Source organism: Diorhabda carinulata, chromosome 12, assembly GCF_026250575.1.
Source record: "Diorhabda carinulata isolate Delta chromosome 12, icDioCari1.1, whole genome shotgun sequence".
In the NCBI taxonomy this organism is placed as follows: domain Eukaryota; kingdom Metazoa; phylum Arthropoda; class Insecta; order Coleoptera; family Chrysomelidae; genus Diorhabda; species Diorhabda carinulata.
In genome coordinates this window covers 8451136-8476066 of record NC_079471.1, presented here as the reverse complement: position 1 = coordinate 8476066, position 24931 = coordinate 8451136, and the positions used below count along the sequence as shown (strand labels likewise).

Here is a 24931-nt window from a genome sequence, read left to right as displayed (position 1 = left end):
CTTCCATACATTGAATGTCTACAAAGCATTTGATTCTTCAAGATTAAATGAAATGAACATTCCATTCCACGCCTCCATATATTTCCTTGATAAGTTTTCTTTTGAATCTTCTCAATCTTTCTTTGCCATACTCTGTCAGTGTCTATATTTCACCATAGTATGAGTTAATTGGATTCTTCATTCATCTCCCACGTCTTCATATATTTCCTTGATAAGTTTTTTTTTTTGATTCTTCTCAATCAAATAAGAGTTTTGTAGATCTACATTATATATTCTATTACCTATTGCAAGGTCTAAGTACTGTGCTGCAAGTTTATATTTTTAGAAAATGGAAAAAGTTCTTAACTGGTGTAGATATAATCTATTTCCAATGTACTAAACGAAGTTTTCGACACAATAATAAACTTGATTTTGTTACAAGAATACCTTGATTTACTTTTCATTGGACTTCATTATAAATTAACTACATTCTCTATGTTACTATTCATAACTGAATAGGTACGTGGAGGCAACGTCCAAGTTTTGTAACGTATAAAAATATAAATGTGCTGCTGCTGTAGCACTTGTGGTACAAAGTTTGCTACAAGTTTTATGCGGTACTTGTAGTAACATAATCCAGATTGAAACTAACTATAACAACTAATCAAGCATTGGACAAGGTCGCCTCAGGGTGAGAACAAGATCGATTTTTGCGAATGTAGACTTCATAAAGTTGTTTGGTTGCAAGTCTTGCACCGTAGCAAAAAATGTTCCTGTATGTCTCGTTATCACATTAGTCAAGATATAATATAAATAAGTTGGCAGAAGTCACCACCAGGCTGCAATTCGTTTCCTCTTAACCACAAACCATCGAAGATGGCATCTTCAGTTTGCACAAGAACAATGGAACTAGGGTCACATCAATTGAGCAATAGTTAATTTAGTAAAGATCGCTTTACTCATACGCCTAATGTAACATTGCTAAAGCAGTAAGCTATGGTGGAAGGAGTGTTATGGTTTGGGTGGTATTAGTTTAGAGGCCTGCATGGAGTTGGCTATCTTACAGCTATTCAATATATGATAGATATTTTAGAAGCATCTGTAGAACAATATGCACCGTTTTTAGAGAGAAATGTTTAATAATGCATAATAACACACGCCCGCAAGTAGTTAAAGCTAGTAGTATAAAATTACCTACACGAAGTGGAAATTACAACTTCATCTTAACCCGCAATGAGCATTTATGAGATGATATTGGTTGTTGGACTTATTGTCTCCGCCTGTAAACCTAAATGAGCTATCAGTAAGAATATAGGATCAGACGCTTCGAAAATGTGACAAAGTCATAGAAAACGTGCAGGCAGTTTACATAATTGAATACTGTAACATTATTTTTTCTTCAAAATTAGTAAATAAAAATTTTGTTTAATATTTGATATACCCTGTATTTTTAAAAATATGCTATAATTTGAGAAATTTTTAAAATGTTAAAGCTTTTAAAGAATAATCCTTGAGTTCCATTGTTTTCAGCTTGTAAAAATTAGATGGTATTTTTAATTTTTAGAGTTAGTCAAAAATTTTGCTGCTTATTATATTAGTAACATCAAGGAGCTACGTAATTGATCGATATTACATAAATAATGTTAGTACAACTCCATTTACTGAGTTTAAATTTTTTTAAATCTAGCTTGAATTTGACTATAATAGTTTTTAAATACTTAAATAGATAGGCACCACTGTACATTAAAAACATTACCAATAAATAACAATTTATTTCAAAACCTGTATAATATAGACATCAGCTGATTCCTTTTTGACTAGAAAATGTGTTGTCTTTCTTATTAACGGTATATTTGGTCTTTGCTTTGGATGTGGTTTCTGTTGCTTCGTTTTCAGAATTAATTTCAAGTGATTTGGAAGTGTAGAATTTAGAAAACTATGATTCAAAATGGTTAGTATTTTTTGTTACAATACAACTGCTCCAATACGGAATTAATCAATTCCCAATAGAAAAAAAAACATTTATATAGTGGAATCTCTATAACTCTAATGTCAAGCGAAATACAAAAAATTCTTTTAACTATTTTTCGACTTAACAAAGAACTTTCAGATACATGATTTAACTGCTAAAATTTCGAATTATAAAAGCGTGATTTCTTAGAATATTTTTCGATTTGTAGAGTCAAATCCATATTAAAACAAATCACATATTAGTGAAGTAAAGTGTACACTAAAAAAAACGTTATCTTATTTTGATTTAAACAATTTGCAGATCCCTTTTTTCACTTAAATTCAAAGTCTTTAGTTTCTGCTTAGTACTCGTGTTGTTAGTTAATGGCCAAATAGGTATTTACAAACAAGACAAATACAATAAATTGAGAAACATTCATTTTGGATTCTATTGCTATTATTTCGGGGAATTCCAAGAAAAACGTCATTGTATTTTACTAAATACTTACTAGATAGAATTTCCTTTGCGAAATTCAAGCTATAGAGTATAAATATTAGGGTGATACATTCCATTTTTTTTTCGGTGCTTAAGCAAAACCTTAATATACATTGAAAAAAAATTCACACTAATTTTGAACTCTTAATATTAATTTTAAGTACTTACAATTCAAATTTTTTATCATTTAAAATGAGTGTAAAAAAATGGATGCAAATCACTTTGATAAACCTTGCGGGGAATTTTATGCTCTTCGAAATCGCTTTGGAGTTTTTTTGTGTAACTGTAACTTGCACTGATTCATCAATAGGAGAAAAACATGTTTTTCAAAAACTGTGCTTTAACGATTCTCATTAGTGAACCAGTGCGAGTTACACCAAAAAACTCTAAAAGTTTCGAAGAGCATAAAACTCGATAAGGTCCATTAAAATGATTTGCATTATTGTAAAAAGTGAGTAAGTATTAGAAATTAGAAAAAAAATCTATTTTTTTACATGCATTTGACATGGTAAAACTTTATATTTAAATTGTAAGTAATCAAGAGAGCTCAAACTTGGAGAGAATTTTTTTTTCTATATGTAGATTAATATTTTGCTTGAGCATTGAAAAAAAAATCGTTAATGAATGACCCTAAAAATTTGTATTATTAATACCTCGTAGGAAATAAGATGTTGTTCAAGTACTAGATACACAGTTTCCTTTTCGAAATTTGAGCTATAGAGTATGAATATTAGGGTGATTTATTTCCGAAAAAAAAAAAATTCTCCCCAGTTTGAGCTCTTAATATCAATTTTAAGTATTCATAATTTTAAATATTTTATCATTTAAGATGCATGCAAAAAAAATTTTTTCCAAAATTTCTAATACTCATTTTTTACACTAATACAAATCAGTTTGATGGACCTTGTAGGGAATTTTATACTCTCCGAAACCGCATTGAGTTTTTTGGAAACTCGCACTGGATCACCAATAGGAGGCTAAAGCAATTTTTGAAAAAAAATTTTTTTTTCCTATTGGTGAACCAGTGGAAGTTACACAAAAAACTCTAAAGCGATTTAATTTTATTCCTCCATTAAACATTACAAAACTCATTATTAATTATTTCTTTTTTTATTTAGAATTGGCCTGTTCGTATATAGATGCCGCCACATCGGGTACTTTCCTAACAACTCACGATTTTGAGAAAAAACTTTCAAAATTTGATGATTGTGTTAAAAAAGTTTTCGACGATTATCTCGATTACCTCCGTCGTTGGATGTTATCTCAAGAAAATTTTCCAAAATCACTACTTGAACATACTCATGCTTTTGCAATGGAAATTTGTGACATTTATCCCGAGTTAATTCAAAAAGTTGGAAAAGTTTATGCTTGTACTATAGGAACAATTTTAGGAAATACTGCCGAGAGATTAATAAAAAGGATACAAGCCTCAGTAGCTACTAATTTATTAAACGATGTTCAAGGAGATGTTAAGTAAGTTGCCGCCATCCTTATTTTTGTGTTTTAAGAAGATTAATCTCTTTCATTATAGAAAAACCGAAATTGGTACCAATCATTGGGTACTTGTTCAAAATATTCTAATAATGATACAAGCTTTGCACAGTGTTTAATTGGCTAAAATAATCTTTTTCAATCACTGTAAGAATTAAATAAACAAAACAAATCACACAAAAGGAAGAAGAATTTTTTTTTAGTGGATTGAACAAGTACATGAAAGAAAAAATTTTACAATTACCTTTCTGTTACTTATACTTAGTTTTCATTCTTTAACTGCATATTTTTTATGGCTAAACAATTCAAAAATATTCTCCAAACTTTGCATATTCTTATTTTAATTTTTAATTCAAAATGTACACTACCGGTCAAAAGTTTTTGCCCACCATGATACATAACAAATAAAAACAATACTATCGATTTTAATATTCATATTTTAAAGAACACAGTAATAATAAAAGTACAATCTGTAATTGTTACATATATAAATTTTCGGTGCACAATTTTGGTATTCTCTGTAACAATTGCGACAAATAATCGTTGTCTATTTGGTTCCATTCGTTTTGCAGGATATTCCAAAGATGTAAAGTGGAAGGGAGCTATGAGGAATGCTTGGAATCGTTGTGTAATATTCTAATTTTATTGTTGATATGCATTGGTCTTGGGTTCGACTCTGCTTTAATCAAACGCACACGTTGAATTCTAAACTCTTACCTATCTTTATTAATTACCTAAAAATACCACATTCAAACATGGTTGAATTTGCTTATTATAAAAATGTAGTACATTCCACCTGAACTCGTTGCCAATCACCTTTTATTAAATATTTACATTTAAACACTTCCTCTAAATATTTCTAGCGATAGCAATAATGATATAACATTATTAACTTCACTTGTTTGCGATTGCCCGGTCACCTTTTTATCTACATTTTCTAATCTACTTTTTGTTATATTATCCACTCTTCGTAACAAAACTTTCCAACAAGCATTAATATTTGAAGTTATCTTACTAACTAAATTGCTAACTAAACTTAGAATATCATTATGGTGTTCAGTTTCGTTAAAACTGATTTTCAGTAGCTTAAACTTGTCATTAATTATATCCAATCTATTTAAATATTTATTAACCCGCTAAAGATTCTCTCTTCGCTCTTGGGGTTCTTTCCTAATGTCACCTTTCAATTTTACAAGAATTTCTACCAATTCTTTGAATTTCGAAATTATGAGAAATAATGAATTAATAAAATGATCTTATCTTATTTTTAGGTAATCCACACTATCTTCTCATATGGTAACCAAATACAATTGTCTATTGACCTGATACAACAATTCACTAACACTAAACGAGTTTTTGACTTCAAGAAATGTTTCGTCTTATTTTAAGCAATACCATATAAGACTGACGATTAATACAGTACAGCCTACTAATTTGGGAATATCTATCGCAGATATGCCGTTGTGTCCATCAGCAGAAACACCGCCACTATTTCCACTTTGTGTTATAATAACTTCCTCTTTCGCATGAGTTTTACCTATTCTCTTGTAATTGAATTTTGTTTTTAAAGTTTTTGAAAATTAATTAACTAACTATACTATCAAACACTTATGCATTGGCAGGATCGTCTTGTAATATTCTAATTTTTTTGTTGATATGCATTTGTTTTAGGTTCAACTCTGCTTAAATCAAACGCACACGTTGTAATCTAAACTCTTACATATCTTTATCAGTTACCAAAAAAATACCACAACCATGTTTGTGAAATATTTACATTTAAACATTTCCTGTAAATATTTCTAGCGATAACAACAATAATGCGATGGTAGCATTTTTTACTTTATTGTTTCAAAAGTTTATTAAACTGTATTGCATACCATCACAGTTGTTATGCTGGAAGATAAATTTTTTGCCGATAAGGCGCTGGCCAGAACGTAGTACATTTTCCTTTAATATTTTTTATAGCCTTCTTTCTTCAAAATCCCTTTAATTTTTACCAGGTCTCCAGTGACCCTTCAGTTTTACAGTCGTTTTACACAAACACTCTTCTATTAGACCCAAAATCCTCAAACTTTGAGTTATCACTCCATAAAACTGTCTCCCACTTTTCATGCGCCCAATTTTTATATTCGTTAACCCACTGCAACCTCTTAATTTTATTTTGACGTCTTAAAAGAGGTTCTTCACTACCACCCTTACAAATTGGCCAGTTTCTCTCTTTCCTTTTCACTGTAGATGTACTCAAAAGCAGATACCTAGATTAATTGATCTGAGCTTCTATGAGTGAGTCGTCGATTACGTTTGCTGATCAATAAAATACGTTTATCTTCAGTGGTTGTGGTTTTTGAGGCTGCCCTGAACGTTGTCTATCGCCAAAGCTCCTGGTGGATGCATAGTTTTTCACGTTGAAGTCCACGGTAAGTGGAGATATTTTTGATTCGGTGGCAATAGTATGGTAACTTTTGCCTAAACTATGAAGACTTGCAATTAATTCACGAGTTTCAACCGATAGTTCCATTTTAAACTTACAAGTCTAAATTGGCGAGAAAGAAAACAATTCGTATACGAATTTCACAAAGTGGTGTCTTGGTCCAAAAAGTATAAATCACAGCACGTTTTTGCGTCTTACAGGGCAGACTCACAGTTGAAAAATAATATAAAAATCAGGCGGTACTTGCAATTTTTAACTTGTAGTACTTAACGGACACTATTATTTTTAGTTTGTAATACACCATTTCGACCTTCGTTTGACATTATGAAAAAGTAATTTGTGTATTATTTTGTAATTTAGTGAATGGATTATGGGACGGGAAAAATTTTTTGATCGGTAGTGTACTTGTATTTAAAAACTCATTACCCTTGGACCAGCACTCCCAATTTCACTGTCTGTTTCTTCTTCTTTGAACAGACAGTGGTGTAGTAATAAACAGAAAGTTTATGATCGGTTCTAGAAATTTCAACTTAATATAAATAAAAATTATATGCACATTTTTAGATAAATATTCAGTTTTGTCTTATAAATCTATTTAATTTTAAATATTTCAGGCAAAAATTGTTTTCAGTCTGTAGGCAATTACAAACAATATTTATAGAAGAAAAAGAAACCAGCGTTAAAAGCATATCTTTTGTTAGAACACATTTAAAAAAGGCGTACGTCCCTAAGGAATGTATAGACTATATAAAAGTAAGTATTTACATTTCTTAGTACTAAATTCGGTTATATTGTGCAGTTGAGGTGAAATATTTTGCTTGGTTCTTTGCTTCTACCAATACCATTTGATTAACAAGTTTGAAACATACTCGTATCATGTTGCATTCTCTTTGATTTTGAATAGTATTTAAAACTTTTGAATTTGTACTACTAGCAAAATAGAAGGCTTCCAGAGTATTGAGAGAAAGTACCGAATAAAGCTGAAAAGCAATAATCTACACAAATATCCAGACAGCCTTAAAAAAACGTTATAAACAACAAAATCAAAAGTGGTTACATTGCACTCTCCTAGATTCGTGACATTAAAGTAAATTTCTGCTGGGAACTTGCATATTATGAACTGGAAGGGAAGTCTGGAAGCTTGCAAAGAGTGTGATGCAAAAGAGACAGTTATACAATACTACTACCAATAGAAATACTAAAACCAAGCCGTGCCAAACATCGTTATATATGGTCAAACAAAAGAGATAGTACGATGTATAGAGCGATTTAACCAAGGATCTGTTAGCACCAGCTTCCAGAAATAGTAACAACAGATAACTATAGCAAAGAGCGTAACAGAGAAGAGAAGATGGAGCATCTGCTCTGTTGGTGCCCCCGTGGAAGGAAAAATGACGTCAAATGCTGAGAGGCAAAGAAATTGTTCGTCAGTCAGACAATGAATCGGATGTGCATATTTCTCTTCCAGAACCGCGACTTTGATAAAAGTTACCAGTCTCTTAGTAACTTTGAAAACAGCAGACTGACTCATATTCGGCGTATTGACCACATCTTGCTGACTCTGGCCTTATCGCAATAGGATGACCGCTTAAGCAGATTTATCACTTGTGTTCATTTTCAAGTAGAACTCTTGTTTGTTGTTAACGGAGATGGGTATTGGTTGAAGTTTGAGGGCTAACTGATAGTGATGGGTTAGGCAGGTAAACTTTCATAAGGGCCAGTAACCCCTAATTAGCACTATTGTAAACAAGCATAAAAAGAACATAACATATTGCTGGACTGAGAAAGCAAGAAACATTACAATATTTTATCCTATTTTCAAGTTAAATACCATAATAAGGTTTTACTAAGGAAAATACAATTTTGTGTTCAGATTTTTTGCCACTGACTTGGGGATGCAGGGGTGTAGCCTGAGTCGATTTTTTTGCTCAAGAGTGTATAACTCTTCTTTTTTTAGGATGGAATAACGAAATTCCAATCGATCATTCCTAATTGTATAAAAAAACTGCAAACTTTATTTGATATTGTTCATGAATCAAATTTAGAAGACGGAGATAAAATTGCGTTAAATAATAGAATAAGAGAAATAATGATGAGGATATTCCAATTTGGTTTCGAGGTAAGATTTAGTTTTATTATTGTATTTTAGTTGGTAAGTATGGTATAAACTTTTCTACATTACAAAAATATTATCCATGTGATCTTTACATTTGGGTGAATATTGAGACTTCACTGGGAGTTGAAATATTGGTACATAACAAATTTCCCTGAAACTCTGATCATTATTTGGTCAAAACAACTATCAGAGATATGTTGTGAAGAGCCATAGCAACGGCAAGAATAAAACAACCAAAATGGAACATTCAAAAACTCAAGGAGGATACAGAACATCAAAACTTACCAACGAATACTTAAAGAAAAACTAAAAAACATTACTAATACTGATACGTTTAAGAATAGAATGGCAGGTTAAATTATAAAAAGATTAATAAAACCACTGTCTAATGCTACCACTACCATTTTAATTACACCGTATGATGCACGTTTCAATAAAGGTTACTTATTTATACGAAAATGCTTTCCGTCTGATCTGATATAACCAAACCAGACTCACTAGATTTTTTCAAAGCAACTCTTATAAACGCATCAAAAATTGGTACTGTATTGTGACCTTATAAAAATGTAAGAGAAGAAGATAAGACCTACCTTACTAAGTATGCTTTGCCCAAGAACATTGTATCCCATATAACCTAAGTCCAGCTGAAGACTTATCGTGTTGCAGTATTGATGAAGCTTCAGAGTTACATGTATGTGAATTTACATTTGTTTGAGTTATTTAAAGCTAAGGACTATGTTCTCATCAGAAAATACAAAAGGAAATTTTTTAAAGGATTCATTGTTTGGTTTAATTTAAAATAACATTCCACATATAACCTAAAAATTGTAATATATGGAGTTTCGTTTTTCTAGTTGTGAAAATTTTTATCACCCATTTATACCCAAAAATATCTAAGCAGTAAAAAAAAGAAAAATCAAAGGTTTGATGAAGACCACTAAAAAGATATAAGTCGAAAGAAGCAACAAAAAAAATGTAAGTTTATGAAAAAGATAGGATACTGAGGAAGAGAAGCGCAAAGTTGATCAAAAGCAAGAGAGAAGTGAGTATCAATCAAATAATGGAAGAATTAGAAGAGAATAATAGAAACAACACAAACATTTACCAATACTTTAAACATCAAAATTGGTAAAAAGCTACAGTGCAGGCAGATAGCAGAGCGTGGGAACAACACTTTAAAAATATATTAAGAGAAAATGATTTGAACACAAAAGATGTTTTTATAGTCGGAGAATAACAACTACCAATGCTCAATGAAGTAGAGGATACTATTAAAAAATTGAAACTAAGCAAAGCAGGAGAACCAGATGAGATCGTCAACGAGATGGTAGAATATGGGGAAACGAACTACTAACTAGACTACACCAGTTAATAGAATTAGTCTAAAAAAAGCAAATGCCAGACAGATGAAATAGTGGAGTCTATGGGGCCCATTTTCAATAAAGGAAACCCAAAAATTTACGCTAATTAATGACCTGCCACACTACTAAATACGGTCTACAAGATTTTTACTTTCATCATTAATACTAGACTAAAAAAGTAACCGGAAACTCATCTTGGAGAAGGTCTACGATATCCACAATCCACAAACATTAATAGAGCTCACCAGAATGATATTCATTGAGTGTGAATCACATGTAATTAATTAGTTTAACAAAAAAAAGAATGTAACGTGAATTGACTTATCACAATAAACGAGTCAAAAAACTCGATTGAGCGGTTACTATTCCTATTGGAATGTACAACCTTCTTTTGGTCAAAAATTCTTCTGGTCTATTAATGATCTTTAATTTGTTTTTTATTAAATACCAATACAAAATGAACATGACAAATTCTTCCATTATTCATATATTTATAAATATGTTCTCATCATTTAATCATTTTAATTTTGCAGTTCTTCAGAGAAGTGAACAGCTTATCTAAGGGACAACATCGCCCACGTTTTGTCGCAGATATGGGCGAGTTCGCTTACCTCTGGATGTCTTTTGTTATTGATAGATGTGATAGAGGTCGAGGTATTAGACCTCGATGGGCACACCAAGGAATGGAATATCTTTTATCTGTTGTTCAACCTGTTAATACCGCTATGTTTTCGAACCAGGAATTTGAAGACTTGAAAACGATGATAGATAAGTGCATATCGCATCTTGTTGGTAAGTTTAGTTTAATAGTTTAGCTAACCAAATATTTTATAGACCACAGAAGCCACGTAACATTTCAACTTCTAAACTTATATTAATACTAGATTAATATTCAGTTATCATACAGTTAATTTAATTGTATTAATATTGAAACACTTTGTTCTTACTAAATGGATGAAGTAAAAGGCTCGCATTCCTTTTTTAACTAGTGTTTAAAAAATTTGGCCTATTCTGTCTTATAGTTTTGGACTAGGTTAGGTTAGATTAGTAAACTACCTAACAAACCTTTCATCTTTTTCCCTTTTATAGCTCATTTTTAAGCATTTTCAACCCAGAATGAATTTTTTAATTTTTTCTATGTCTAATTATCTTCGAGGAAATCAACTGTATGGTCTCTCAGTATTTGTTGTCGTTTTTCCATCAAAACAATGCATCTACAGAACAGATACTCTTTTTCTTCCTTAGACCGTTACCTTTTCCCATTTCTGGAGGCTGTGTTGTGATCACTCGAATGGTCAATAGTGAATCTTATTCAATTTTGTTTTCTCTTTTTTGACCTCTCTGGATATTGTGCAATTATTTTTGTTTGACTATATATCATGACTCTAGATCTGATTCTGTATTTTTTTGTAATTCTCATACTTCCTTTCCACTTACTAGTCTCGAGGTACTCAACAGAGGTTCATTTTAGTGTTATGAATCAAGGAGAGTGCCTCGCGACATCTATTTACCACTAATAATTTTGATGTTATTGTTTGCAAGGCTGTCTGTGTAGATTGTTGTGATTCTCCACTTTCCTTAACTGATTGGTAGCCCTTTCAATCTGTCTGACTTTTGGATATTTAGTTCTTCTCCTTTATGATTAACTTTCAACCCATTTTTTTCTTGTAGGAATATTTATTCTTATTCTATACCTGAAGTCCATTTTTATGACCACCGAGTTAATAGATCCTTTATTTTTTTCCTCCAATTCCTGCTTGGAATAATAACCAATGTCTCAATAGTAGGTACTCTTGAAATTTTGATAAACCTTTTGATACATTTTTGTGCTTTTCCTCGTTCAAGACAGATTTCAAACCGATGTTCCAAGTATCTCGTCATATTATGGAATAAGGGTTGCCTCAGGACCGCGAAGAAGCTCTAAAGGCATTTTTTAATTCATCGATGGTATGTTGTGCCCGTTTAAAAACGGCAGTGTGAGGTCGGGAGAATGTGAAGATTAAGGAAAATCAGTAAATCGTGAAATGAATCTGCTTGGAAAAAGCTCCTGAAGAAATTGACGAACTGCAGCAGCAGTATGGCAAGTTGCCCCTGTAGATCAGAGATAAAGCGTGTTAAAATTTGTATGTACCTCTGTTGATTAAGTATGAAATGCGTACCATTCTCTTCGATAAAGTACAGACCAATGATTTCGTATTCCGAAACTGCACACCAAGCACTCACTTTAGCACTATGTAAAGGAACTTCTTGAACCTCATGTGGTCTGGCAAAGCCCAAAAATTGATTTGTACGACTATTTACATGGCATAACAACTGAAAATGTGCTTCGTCTGAAAATCATACATTTTTGAAAAATTCAGTATTTTCATATTGTAATGCATTATTCCACTCTACTTCGAGGATGTAATTGTTGATGTACTCGAATCACATACGAAAATGCACCCAGCTCATTCAGAATTCTTTGCAAGAAAGTTCTTAAGCCAAGATACAACACTCTCCTTGTCTGGATGGCTTTCAAATTTTTTAATATTCGGTCTAAAAAACTGTTTCCTTCTTGTTATTGTTAACTGTCCTGGGAATCCCTTGGGTATCCCAGGCTGGGATACCCAAGGTCTTCTTTTCTTTGGCATAATACATTACCAATATTTCTAAACTTTTCAATAACCTCCAAAATTACAGTATTACTTGGAGAACTTTTATTAAACCATTGTGTGAATTGATTATAACGTATCGCAGTTTTGCACTATAACTTGAACCGATTCCTTATGAGCGAAAATAATGCTCTACCAGAAATATTTTCTCCTCAGTACTTGACACCATTTTTAACAATTAGGCCTTACTAATTAATTGTTTGAGGTTTACTTGAGAGGTCTATACTAGTTAACTTGGGTATAAAAGCGCCCACATAGAGACACCTATGTTTCAGTTTCAGTACTGTTTCTGGCTATACTGTATTTCCAACAAAATATCTATTTTTATCTTATGGTCTCACAACATAGAGTACCCAATTTTATGAAGTCATGAAATTATAAAAAAATCAATTTTTTATTTCAGGTACAACAGCTCCCTTGACACCTGACAGTGGAATACATTCGATATCTCCGAGGAGTAGTTTAGAACAAATGAGAGGTAGATCTAGAGGTTCATCTCCTAGTCCTAGACCTACTTATAAAAGTCAACGATCTGGTCAAGGATCTGGGTCTGGATCAGGACCTGCTTCTAGAAAAGTTAGTGCTGAACAATCGCCGATAGCTGATGTCACTGAAAGTATTTGTAATTTAAGGTAAGTGACGAAAGTATTTGATTTTAGAAATTATGACGTTCAGAATTATTTTTTAGTTTGAAATTTCTCTTCTTCTGAATTTAAATTAATATTTTGAATATTCTTATAGATCATAACCTTGTGGTTGTGAGTTGATAATTATTATCTATTCTTATTATTTTACATTTTGTAAATCTCGTGTACAGAACTATTTTAATATGAATTATTTTTTTAGCTTAACGCAGGACAAACCTGGATGTAGTATTAAGGTGGATATTGACGTCAAAGGCCACTCAGAAAAATTCCACGCAGCTGTTTTAAAACTTGAAACGCAGCTTGATAAAAAGTTAACTGAACAGAATCTCATTGGCAAAATCGTCGAAGAAAAAACAACAAATAAAAATTCTGTTATGAGGAGATTAGTTAATTTCTCTTGGCAGAGAGGTATAAAGATCGGTCAGGGTCGGTTTGGTAAAGTCTATACAGCAGTTAACAATAACACTGGTGAAATGATGGCAGTTAAAGAAATCGCTTTACAATATAACGATATTGGTACACTAAAGAAAATTGCCGAAGAAATGAAGATTTTAGAGGGAATTTCACATAAAAATTTGATCAAATCCTATGGTGTTGAAGTTCATAAGGTAGGCGTCATTGTCATAAAAACTAAAATAATTTATTCTTTGCTGAAATATGTTTTAGGATGAAATGCTAATATTTATGGAGTATTGTTCGGAAGGAACGTTAGAAAGTCTGGTAGCTGACACAGAAAAGGGTCTGTCAGAATTGTTAGCAAGGAGATACACGTTCCAGTTGGTGTCGGGTGTGGCTTGCCTACACGACCATGGGATAGTTCATAGGGATATCAAAACTGCCAACATTTTTTTAACAGATGGAGGAAATCGATTGAAAATTGGAGATTTCGGTTGTGCCATCAAAATTAAATCGAATGTTACAACACCAGGAGAATTGAAAGGTTTTGTTGGAACTCAAGGTAAATGCAGAATAAAATTCATTGTTTCAAATAGATTTAGAACTATTTTAATGCAAACAACAAAATTCTCATGGAATTTGATTATGAATCGAATTTTATCTAATTACGTTACTATACTGCGTATTCGAGGCTGGTTCAAATATAAACCGAAATTCTTGAATAAACGTACGAAAAATTTAGTGCCGTAAAAGTGTCTGTACTGGATGTTACGTAGCTTACATAACAGCTGGGACCGTGAACCTCGCTTTTTAGTGTACTTATAGCCATGAGCGAGAAGGATGTCTGTTGCGCAATGCAGCATTATATGGTTTTTGGTCAAAGATAATGTAAAATCTGCGGAAGTTTATCCAAAATGACTCGACCAATTTGGGGATGAGTGTCTCTCCAAGACTCAAGTGAATGAATGGTGTTGCACTTTATGAAAAAGAAGTGGTGGCAATGCAGCATTATATGGTTTTTGGTCAAAGATAATGTAAAATCTGCGGAAGTTTATCCAAAATCACTCGACCAATTTGGGGATGAGTGTCTCTCCAAGACTCAAGTGAATGAATGGTGTTGCACTTTATGAAAAAGAAGTGGTGGCAAACTTGGCACATGCGCGGCGCACAAGAACAAATGAGAACCTATGAGAATGTCTGCGCTGTAAAAAATATTTTGAAAGACCGACGCAGTACTGTACGCGATATGACTGAAGATTTGGGTATCAGTATTGAGGAAATAATTAATGAAAGGGTCGGTTACCGCAAAATTTCAGCCAGAAGGGTTTGCCAAGACTTCTGAATTTTGAGCAGAAATCAACACGCAGGAAAGTTTGCACGCGTCTCCTGTAGCGATATGAAGAGAAAATAGAAAATTCATTGCGCTGAATATTCACCACAGATAAGACGCGCTTGTTTGGAGTGGAGGAAGAATGATGAAAGCGCACCAACTAAAGCGAAGGTTATACTGTTAGCGGAGAAGGTGTTGTGTATGTGTATGTGTGATTCCAATCATTAGTACTATATTGGTACAGCGCCAGACAGCACACAGTACGGCTTACGTTGAACGAATTGGGTTGGGAAACACCGGAACGCCCTCCTCCGACACGTCACCATGCGAGTATTATTTATTTGGATCATTGAAAAGGCACTTGACGTACTACGATTCGAAAGCAATGCAGAGATAGAATATTTTGTGCGCGATTGGTTACGTAATAAGCCCAGAGATTTTTACAAAAAAGACATCCGAAAGTTTCAGGAGAGGTGTGTAGAGTGTGACAGAGACTATCTAAAAAAAACTAGAAATTTCAGCTCTTCAACTTGATAAGATTTTTTATAACAAAATTAATGTTTATATTTGAACCACCCTCGTATATATTCTTTAGATTTACATACTTTTTCTAAATTGTTAAATAATTATCAAGATTAGTATCTATTAACCTACTATTATTTGTTTAATAACATTTATTTAGTATGATTTTGTTTTCTTAGCATATATGGCACCAGAAGTATTTACAAAAAATATGTCTGAAGGATATGGACGAGCTGCTGATGTTTGGTCAATAGGATGTGTGGTTATAGAAATGGTATCTGGTTTGGTAAGTCAATATCGTTTCATTCCTTTCCTTGTTCATTTATTTATAAAGCATGAAAACAATATATAGCTCTATAAGCTAATGCTGTGGCCATGAGTAATGTTTTTTCTACCACGCTTTCCAGTACTATTTGGAGATGTGGGAAATTTAAATTCACTTCTAGTGATGCTGTTGGATATGATTTCATAGCCCCGATTATACATTTGCAAGAGAAAAATTGTTCCTCATGGTATTCGAATTAGTTCTAGTACCCCAAATCACTGCCCCATATGTGACGATTGGTCTCACAATTGCCGTTTACACTGTAACTTCTACTTCTTCAATGCTTAACAATTTTTGGGATGTATGAAACAGTTTCTTGAGCATTTTTGTCATGTTTGTTCAGAATATGAGCAACCGAAAATACTCTACTGATCAAAATTAAAATTAAATTGGTCGTTTTCAACATAAATTTGCTCTATTTTCAATATTATATTTGATTTTTCTTCAGAGATTACTTTGTACTACAACAATCATATTTTTATACTGAGCTTAAGTATTTTTTCTCATTAACTTTTCTTAGAAATGTAAGTTAATGAAAAATTGTGTCCAAAGTTTATTGTTAACAGGTTATACATTGTTTTCTAATCATTCAGTAATCAAAATTATGGTAATTATAATGTATTTTTTAGCGCCCATGGGCTCAGTTCGACTCCAACGTCCAAATAATGTTCAAAGTAGGAATGGGTCAAAGTCCTGATCCACCTGACGACATGATAGACGAAGGTCTGGAGTTCCTTGAAATGTGCTTCAAACACGATCCCAAAGAACGAGCTACTACTAGAGAATTATTACGTCACGATTATATTTCGGTTTTACCGGATGATTAAGTATTATCTGAATAATATCGAAATTCTATGAATTTTGATTTCAGATTTAATAGAAATCAACTCATTGGATGAGTTGATTTTGATCTATTGGCAATGTTATATAAAATCAGGCAGCTGCGGTGTCACTTATGCAGCAACAAAAATTAACATTATTTGGAAATTCTAGTCAATGTGTTTTTTTTTTTAAATAATTATTGACTATTATGAAGAATACAAACTAGACCTTTTATTTTTTCTATTCATTATTAATTTTTAATATTTCCTAATTATAAACTTTTCATTATGGAGAATTATTAGAAAATTGATAAGAAAATAAAATTTCAGACATTCCTCGTAGCCTTAGAAACATATTTATATACAGGTAAATGAAAAACACTTATTGTAAACCTGCTAACTCATTTCAAGGTGTTTTCACAGGAAAGAGAAAAACTAAAATTTTTCTTCGTTACTTATAATAAAGAATGAAAAAGTAGCGAAATTATAAATACAAACCTACAAATTAAAGCTATCATTTTATAGTAGGATGCTAACATACCACTTTGAGTCGAATTTGTGTTGTGATGCTAGCATCTCGGACTGCTACTTTATTTTAATTTTTTGCCAGTCGTCAATATGGCCCCAACGAATGAAGAGATGTTGTTGCTGATGTTACTAATTAAGAAAAAAGGCGTCGTGCAAAAAGGAAGATTAGTATGGACCCCTTTTTAGCTATCCGTCGTGTTAAAAGCCTGTATTTTACATTGTTTGATGAACTGTGCAATAGTGAAACAAGATTTTTTAATTACCTTAGAATGTCACTTCCTTCTTTCAAAGAGCTTCTAGGCTACATCCAAAGCGATATCTCTAAACAAGATACAAGATTCCTCAGACCAATTTCACCCGAAGAGAAACTAGTCATAACTCTGATCAAACTGCGCGCGCGCATATGTCAAATAGAGCGGCTTCTCGGATGCTAGCAGCCTAGTATAATGCGCCGCATTTGAACCAATGCCCCACAACCGATTTTGTGCCGGGATGCATAAAATCGAGCCTCCGGGTGGCTGTTTTAGCATCCGATGCTGGCATCCCTAGTCTAATCGCTCCCATTTGATTTAATGCCCCGCTAACCTTCGAGATGTCAGCATCCCGGATGCTAGCATCCTAGTATAATGGTAGCCTAAGGAATACAAATGATACTACTGTTTTATGAGCGATTTTGTAACTTAGTTTTTTTGACGTATATTGTGCCTACCAATGGTCTCGGACTAAAAGGAGAGTAAAGATTCAAATAAACGAACATAAAAAAGAAGGATAAATGATCAATAAAATTAAAACCGCAATTTAATATGAAATTAAAACCAATTTTTTTACATCTCACCATCCTATTAAAACAAATAATTTTAACCGAAAAAATAGTTAATGAACACCAAACTATTAACCACATTTTAATTTAAAATGACATGCGAATATTTGTCGTTGTCCTATTAAAGTAATTACTCTAGGTTAATATATAATTAGTTACCCAAACATAGTAAACAAACTCCTAAAATTTGACCCTTTATTATTATAAGATTTTTTACTAAGGCCGACTTTTTACGTCTCTAAATTATGATTTTCTTGAGCATTTATCAACCAATGGTTAAAAAATAAAACTTACAATTTAAATAATCCTTTATTAAAATCAAACGTAAAAGTCAGTCCTTTTAAAACCGATAATAAACATTTTAAAAATCTTGAGAAGAATCAGTTTTCTGTAATAATTTGTTGCACAATTATTGCTTTCTTAGCTTTTGCTGGTCGTCCTTTTTTGCGTTGCATGCCAATCGGAATAGCTCTTGTCTCTGAAGGTGGTTGGATACGCTTAAGTCGAACTGAAAATCTAACGAGATGCTTGCCAATATAATCTAGAGAAATTTGACCAATTGCATGTGTTGTGTAATCAATTTTTTCTTTTTCTCGGGACATTATTACGTTCCACTCGCTAAAATGCTGTTTGTATTCGTCTCCCACGACCTTTCATAATTTGTACAACCCAAATCCGATAGCTGGAATTTTGTATGAGCAAATCAGTTCAGTGTTAATCTTTATTGGCACCTGATTCGATAGTTTTGCCCATTGGCTGTTCTGTTCACGTCTTTATAGACACTGTTGGCAGTTGAGCAAACCGTCTTTCAATATTAATTTTGTATTCATTAGACCAATCCTTGACTATTTGACAAAGATCTTTTATTGTTTTATTGAAAGCTTCTAGAGCATTCTTTGTAGAAGGAGTCCCCGGCGATGCGCCCAAATACCAGAAACGATTTAGTATTTATATTTTGCTTAACGTTTGTTTGCATCTTCTTATCGCAGTATATTATTATGACTGTTTCGGTTCCAAACGTGCGAGCAAAGGCAGTTTGTATTGCTTGGCTGCATCACAGACCAAAACTTTACCAAGTTAGAGTGTATAAGTAGAAGGAGAAACTGTAACTTACTCGGTTGAACTAATCTGAAACTAGGTTTCAGTCACAGTTCAAATAGTTTCTCTATTTCCTTTTTCGTTATCTTATTTATTCCTCCAGATGACTGACAGTCACAATTTTCTTGATCGTGACATGTTTCATTACGGAATAATATATCATCACATGAGGCGTCACGTAAAAGATAAGTCGCAGAAGAACACTGAATATCAGCCCGAAGCTTCACTTTGTTGGAACACTTGGTAGGGGATTATATATAAAAAATACTCATTTATATATAATTGATATTTATGAGTAAAATGATGTGTAAATGTTCATTTTTTCGTGTTTTGTCCCTCAAGTTCCTTTTTTTGAAAAAGTTGTGTGCTAAAAACCCTGTAATTGTATTTTGATTGATTTTTTCCCATATATATTCAGCCACTTAAAGATTCTTATTGAATAATTTTTTGAAATATTTATTTTTATTTAACGATTTCACCCTTTTATCATCTCTAAAAAGATACAGATATTTAATCACGAGAAAAGAATAAACCATATGTCATTGTTGGGAATTAATGAAATAAGAAAAATCTTGTGTGGACTCGAAGAATAAAAATGACTTGAACGGCTCAGGTGGCACAGTTTAGAAGTTCATTTATAGTAATATATGTATACATTTTTTTAGCAGAATTTTCCCTTCTTTTGATTGACGTACTATTTCCCCGTTAAATTACGTTTTTTGACGAAAATTACCATTTTTTCCTGATTTGGACACTTTATTAACGAGTTTGCTCTCTGATTTTTATTCTATTGAAAAGATCACCTCAAAATATATAGAAACACATACTCTTAACTGGCGGTCGGAATAATGAGAGATTTCATTAAAACAGCTAAATTGACTGGACTAGGTATTGTTTTGGTCTTTAAATTTGATCCTTACTTACTTTTATGTAATTTTTATTGTAACAGATTTACTCTTCTTTTTACTCAAGGTTGAAGAATTGTATTGATGTTATGGGAAATAATATACCATTGTGATAAAAATTTTTGAAACAAAAAATTGTATTTGGTTTTTATTGTTGCATATAGTATATTTTAATGTAGTGTTAAAACTATAAACAGAATAAAATATATTTAAGTAGATTTTTATGTTTTAATTATTTAAAACTGTTGACCATACCTACACCAAAACTTAATTCAACCATCAAGAACCGGATATAAAGCAGATACTGGTAGTGAGCAGACTATAATCAAGGGTTCCAGAAATTCAAAGTTCAAATAGAACATAACATGAAATATCACAGGTGATCCCAGAGCCAATGAAAGCCACTTGTCAATTATTAAGAAGTCATTTATAACTCGAACCAGATTTGTATTTTATTTGATTCTGTACAATTCTAACATAATTTTGGACAAATGGAAAAAATGGGTTTGTAGGTGATCACAAGCCAATACCCTAATTTACAGAAAAAATTATTTCATTCCGATACTATTTAGTATAATTATTAGGAATTCAGAATAGGTAATTGATTTAAATTTCACCCTAATCAAATGAGGATAACTAAAATTTCTGCTCACCAATTTTTATAATGAAGTTGAACTTCACGACTCCTTATACATATTCCCTAATGCATTTAGGTATTCTCATATATTCAAGTGATCAATATTCTCCTGGGGTTGCTTTTCTAGCCTTCTACCGATTATATCCCATGGAGGGATCAATCTAACGATCTTGGAAGCCAAGGTAGAGGATTAAGACTGATATAAAATATTATAGAGCGAAAATTAGTAAATACATGTAGACAATAAAATAATGTTACGAACTCATCCACGACAGGACCAGCTGTTTGGTTACAATGGAAGTTTATATATAATTTATTTAAATAGTTATATATACTTCATATCTTCCTATAGTACCTCCTAAGAGGCATTACTTATAATTAATTTGTTGAAGTCAACGATAGTAAATAATTATATTGATGCTCAGCAGGTGGTTACGCCTAGGATATCATTCACATGATAATTATATTACTGCTGGTTAGGGGACCAAAAACATACTAATAATGACCTTTATAATCGTATTAATACTGTCAATCACATTCAGGGATATTTGTTTACCATTTAATTTAACGTTGATTCTTTATAAGGCGCTTCCAACTTCATACTTGATTCAGTTTTGCTAAAATTTATATTCATTGATCACCCTATCTCAATATCAGTTGTATTTAGTTAAACTGCGGTCAAGTACCACTACCACACCTGATAAAGAATTTCCAGTGAGGAAGGTTACAAGTAGAAGAACAAAACATGATCAAACAAAATATTTTACTACAAAATTGAAACAATTCAAAAGCTACAATTTACTCTTTGGCTTGTTACTATTATTAGTATTAAATTCTTTTTCCCAATCACAAACAGTTCTTTCAGTCAAATTGTACGTTTTTCCATGCCTACCTAAACCAGATAAAAATTTTTTAGCACCTTCAACTATACTATTCACAGACACTTTTTTAGAGTTTTTTCTTTCTTCCTGTAACAGTTCATCAAAAACATTACCATATGCAGAGTTGTATGTCGACATTCTGTCAACATTTAGACATTCTTGTGGAAATTTAGTTAGAGATGAAGCTAGATTGATAGCTTGACCTAAAGCTATAAAATGATAATTTTGAAATACATTCGCTGCTAAAGTAGATTACTAACCTGTACCACAAGCAACAATCCTGTTTGCTATTCCCCATTGCAATGCTTCTTCAGCATTCAAAGATCTTCCTGTTAGTATCATATCTAAAGCTCTTGATAGGCCAATCATAGCTTGAAGCTTTACTGTTGCGCCATCCGTTATTGGAATGCCTGCCTCACAGGAGATAATAAATGTAAATTACGTAGTGTAAGAAGTTGCAATATAAACCAGTATTTATTTTTTCACCAAAATCAAAAAATAAGGTCATTTCTAACAATTCCTTTTATTCTCGAAGAGACATACTCATATTGGGAATTATCAAAACAGATAAAACATTAAATAAATAACAAAAATTAATAACTACTTTAACTAAATGTCCAACTTTGAAGCTTGGTATGATAACATATTCAATAATCTATCTCAAGTCTCAACTAAAATAGACAGAGACTCCAAACTGATGAGAAACTTTCAAACAGATACTAAACTGAAATGATAAACAAGAACCAATTAAATAGAACTGATAGAACTCACAAAGCTCCAAAAATTAAACAATTAAATAAGAAGCAATAGGCAATGAGAACGAATATCTATTTTCTCTTGGAGGGTCTGGAAGTGACCAACAGGGAAGGAATTCAGTTACATTTTATTCAAAAACAAGCTGTTACTCTAGCTACTTTGGATTCTATAATAACATCTTTGTATATATTTCATTACTTTTTAGTATTGAAGAAAAGAAAAATTAACTTTATTATCAGATAACAAGCAATAAATTTATAAGATTAAATTTAAAAAAATGATTACATTAGGTTTCAAAGAATTTGCACTTGATTAATATCAAGGTGAATCTTTATTAATGAAACAAAAATTTACAAAAACGAAAATATCCATAATTTGTTAGCATACAGTACCCGGGGCACAGGTACTTCCATATCGGACTTAAAAGCGAAATTAAATAAGAAGTTGGTTACAGCATTTTTAAACAATAGTGTATAGTATCCTCTTCAAGCTTTTAAAAAACTTTTGCCGAATCAGCTTCCGAAGTTCCACTTTAAACCTGTTCACACTAAGAGTTCTAGCTCTCTTGGCAGCTGATTGTAGTACCTTAGTCCTTGAAATGCAATCGACCTTTGGCCCATTGTAATTCTTGCTGATCTGACACTGTGATAGTGAATATCCCTAACCACATTAAAGAAGACTGTAGAGTGTACCTCTTTCCTCATCTATGTATGAAGTTGGCTGCTTGCTGTATATATACAGATTTCACATTTAAAATTCTGTTTGGGTGGTATAAGCTTGATGTAGGGTGAAGATGAGGCAAACCAAAGACTCGTTTGATAGCTTTGTTTTGCAGAACATTCAATGAATGAAGATGTGTGACAGCAGCATTTCCCCAAGCTTTCCAACTGCCAGTGCTGTCTTCCTGCAGATACTGTCTATATGTGCTTCCCATATAAGTTTGTAGTTTATAAGAAGGCCCAGATACTTAACCTGCTTAGTTCTTGCTAGTGGAATTGATCTTAGTGAATAGTTTCGATGAGATGCCCAACAATTTCCTGTGCAAAACTTTCAATTGTGGTAGCTATCAGAGGTAGCAAGGATAAAATATGTGGATTTGATGATTATCAAAAATTTATTACTAACTGGATTTTTTTGTAAAATCTCAATTTGAAAAAATGTATGGTTTTATTGAAGAGTCCTATCTTTCCAATATGTATTGATGATAAATGATTACCAACCAGTCATTTTCCAACAAACTGCGTTTTAGGTAAGTTTTCCCAGTCCTACACTCAAAAATAGTAAAACAGATCCTTGATGTAAAAAAAATTACTACCAAGCTAAATCTTTGTGAATAGCTTTGTTTCAATGAGACACCCAAAATTTCTGGCATGAAAGATTCAGCTTGGAAGTAATTATTTTTACATCAAGAATCTGTACTACTATTTGTGAGTGTAGAACTGCGATAACATACTTAACATGCAATTTGTTTTAAAATATCACTGTTAATTTATATAAATATTAACAAAGTAAAAAAACGCTGTCAAGTGAGACTGTGTTGGTCAAATCCTCATTAACAGTCATTTTTATTATTTCTTCATTAACTAGTGTAAGAAGTTAACAATTGGTCAATGCTATTTTTTATTTATAGTTAATCGTATTAGAGTATTTACCAAATCTTCTACTGTATAAACCCAGTACAGCAGTTTCCTCCATCACCCTTAAATCACACAGTAAAGCTAGATCTAGACCACCAGCAACTGCATAGCCATTAACTGCAGCGATGGTAGGTTTTTTAATGTGGCTGGGAAAATCCTGAAATAGTATCGGATTATATTTTCTGATAATTATTAGTCACAGTGTTTACCATTAAGCCCCTTTCTAATGAGCTCAGTGATTCTGAGGGATTTTCTAATTCTGCTATTTCATTAAAATCAAAGCCTGAACAAAAATTACCGCCAGTTCCATAAATAACTGCTACATAGGAGTTACTATCTTTTTCAAATTCTTCTATTGCGTTTTTTAATAGTTTGGCGGTTTTAAAATCAACAGAATTGCGTTTATCCGGCCTATTTATGCCTATTGTTGTTATACGACTTAATTTTTCTACAAGAATTTCTAAAATGCAGATTTGAATTAACTAAAATTTCATCATGAGGTAAATTTCACTGACCTTTGCCATTTGTTGTATGCATATTTCTTTTGAATCTTATGAAAGATACTTTTAAAATTCTTAGCTTGTTCATTACAAAACATTTAAAATATCCTAATCTAACCTAATCATTTATATATAAATGTTATGTATAATAAAAATAATACCATTTCATATTTTTAAGACAATTAAATGTTATTTTCTTCTTCTATTTTAAATTTCTTTATATTATTTACTTGTAGATAAGTTACCCAATATAATATGAATTACGATTTATAGGAATATTTTTTAATTAAATGCTATTTTTACTGAGCTTACAGTACATTATCACTTCAGCATCGTCACTTATATATTGACTTTTATTTTCAACCCTCAAAATCATGCGAAAACCTAATATTCGCCATGAGTGTTTCAATGTAGAATTAAAATTATTTTTGGTTCACCTGTAATTTCACATGAGCCACATCCTCAAGCCTGGTGATATTACTACCCACCCTCCTCCCCGAGATTTTATATTTTAAAATTTTTTCAGTATATATCATAAGAATCGGTTTCAATTTATGGGTAAGTACCTAATAGTCCTATGTACCACAAACATCAATCATCATTAGTCTAAGAGATATGACTAAAATCCGATTTGAGCGTAATAAACTTGGTTT

General features: G+C 32.1%; 2 protein-coding genes across 4 annotated transcripts in view; one reads left to right on the top strand and one right to left on the bottom strand.

Moving 5' to 3' along the window:
* The window catches only part of LOC130899990 (mitogen-activated protein kinase kinase kinase 4), a 45644-nt gene extending 27834 nt beyond the window's left edge, over nt 1-17810 (top strand). Inside the window, exons 10-18 of the mRNA XM_057810267.1 lie at nt 3544-3898; nt 6962-7100; nt 8305-8466; nt 10358-10616; nt 12879-13107; nt 13322-13730; nt 13789-14080; nt 15550-15656; nt 16325-17810. Of these exons, the coding sequence (XP_057666250.1) occupies nt 3544-3898; nt 6962-7100; nt 8305-8466; nt 10358-10616; nt 12879-13107; nt 13322-13730; nt 13789-14080; nt 15550-15656; nt 16325-16522 (2150 nt within the window). The 3' untranslated portion in view covers nt 16523-17810. The remainder of the gene's footprint in view (nt 1-3543; nt 3899-6961; nt 7101-8304; nt 8467-10357; nt 10617-12878; nt 13108-13321; nt 13731-13788; nt 14081-15549; nt 15657-16324) is intronic.
* A 3443-nt stretch (nt 17811-21253) lies between these two features.
* On the bottom strand, nt 21254-24487 carry LOC130899908 (2,3-dehydroadipyl-CoA hydratase-like). 3 transcript variants are annotated; one of them, XM_057810088.1, is made up of 5 exons: nt 24294-24487; nt 23988-24238; nt 23794-23935; nt 21652-21795; nt 21254-21594 (listed from the first exon to the last, which is right to left on the bottom strand). In XM_057810088.1, exons 1-5 carry the CDS (start codon nt 24364-24366, stop codon nt 21296-21298), a joined length of 909 nt encoding a protein of 302 aa, XP_057666071.1. In that variant the 5' UTR covers nt 24367-24487; the 3' UTR covers nt 21254-21295. The 3 variants fall into 3 exon arrangements, with proteins under 3 accessions (XP_057666071.1, XP_057666070.1, XP_057666069.1); XM_057810087.1 differs by having other exon boundaries at nt 21646-21795; nt 24294-24469; XM_057810086.1 differs by having other exon boundaries at nt 21646-21795; nt 23988-24226; nt 24294-24469.
* Between the last annotated feature and the right edge of the window lie 444 nt (nt 24488-24931).

Excerpts from the sequence above, each read along its gene's own strand:
- LOC130899908 (XM_057810087.1), bottom strand. The coding sequence starts at position 24,366 with ATGAACAAGCTAAGAATTTTAAAAGTATCTTTCATAAGATTCAAAAGA. Across the intron at positions 21,796-23,793 it reads TTTATACAGTAGAAGATTTG|GCATTCCAATAACGGATGGC; the intron begins GTAAATACTCTA and ends CCTGTGAGGCAG. Across the intron at positions 21,595-21,645 it reads GATTGTTGCTTGTGGTACAG|CTTTAGGTCAAGCTATCAAT; the intron begins GTTAGTAATCTA and ends ATCATTTTATAG.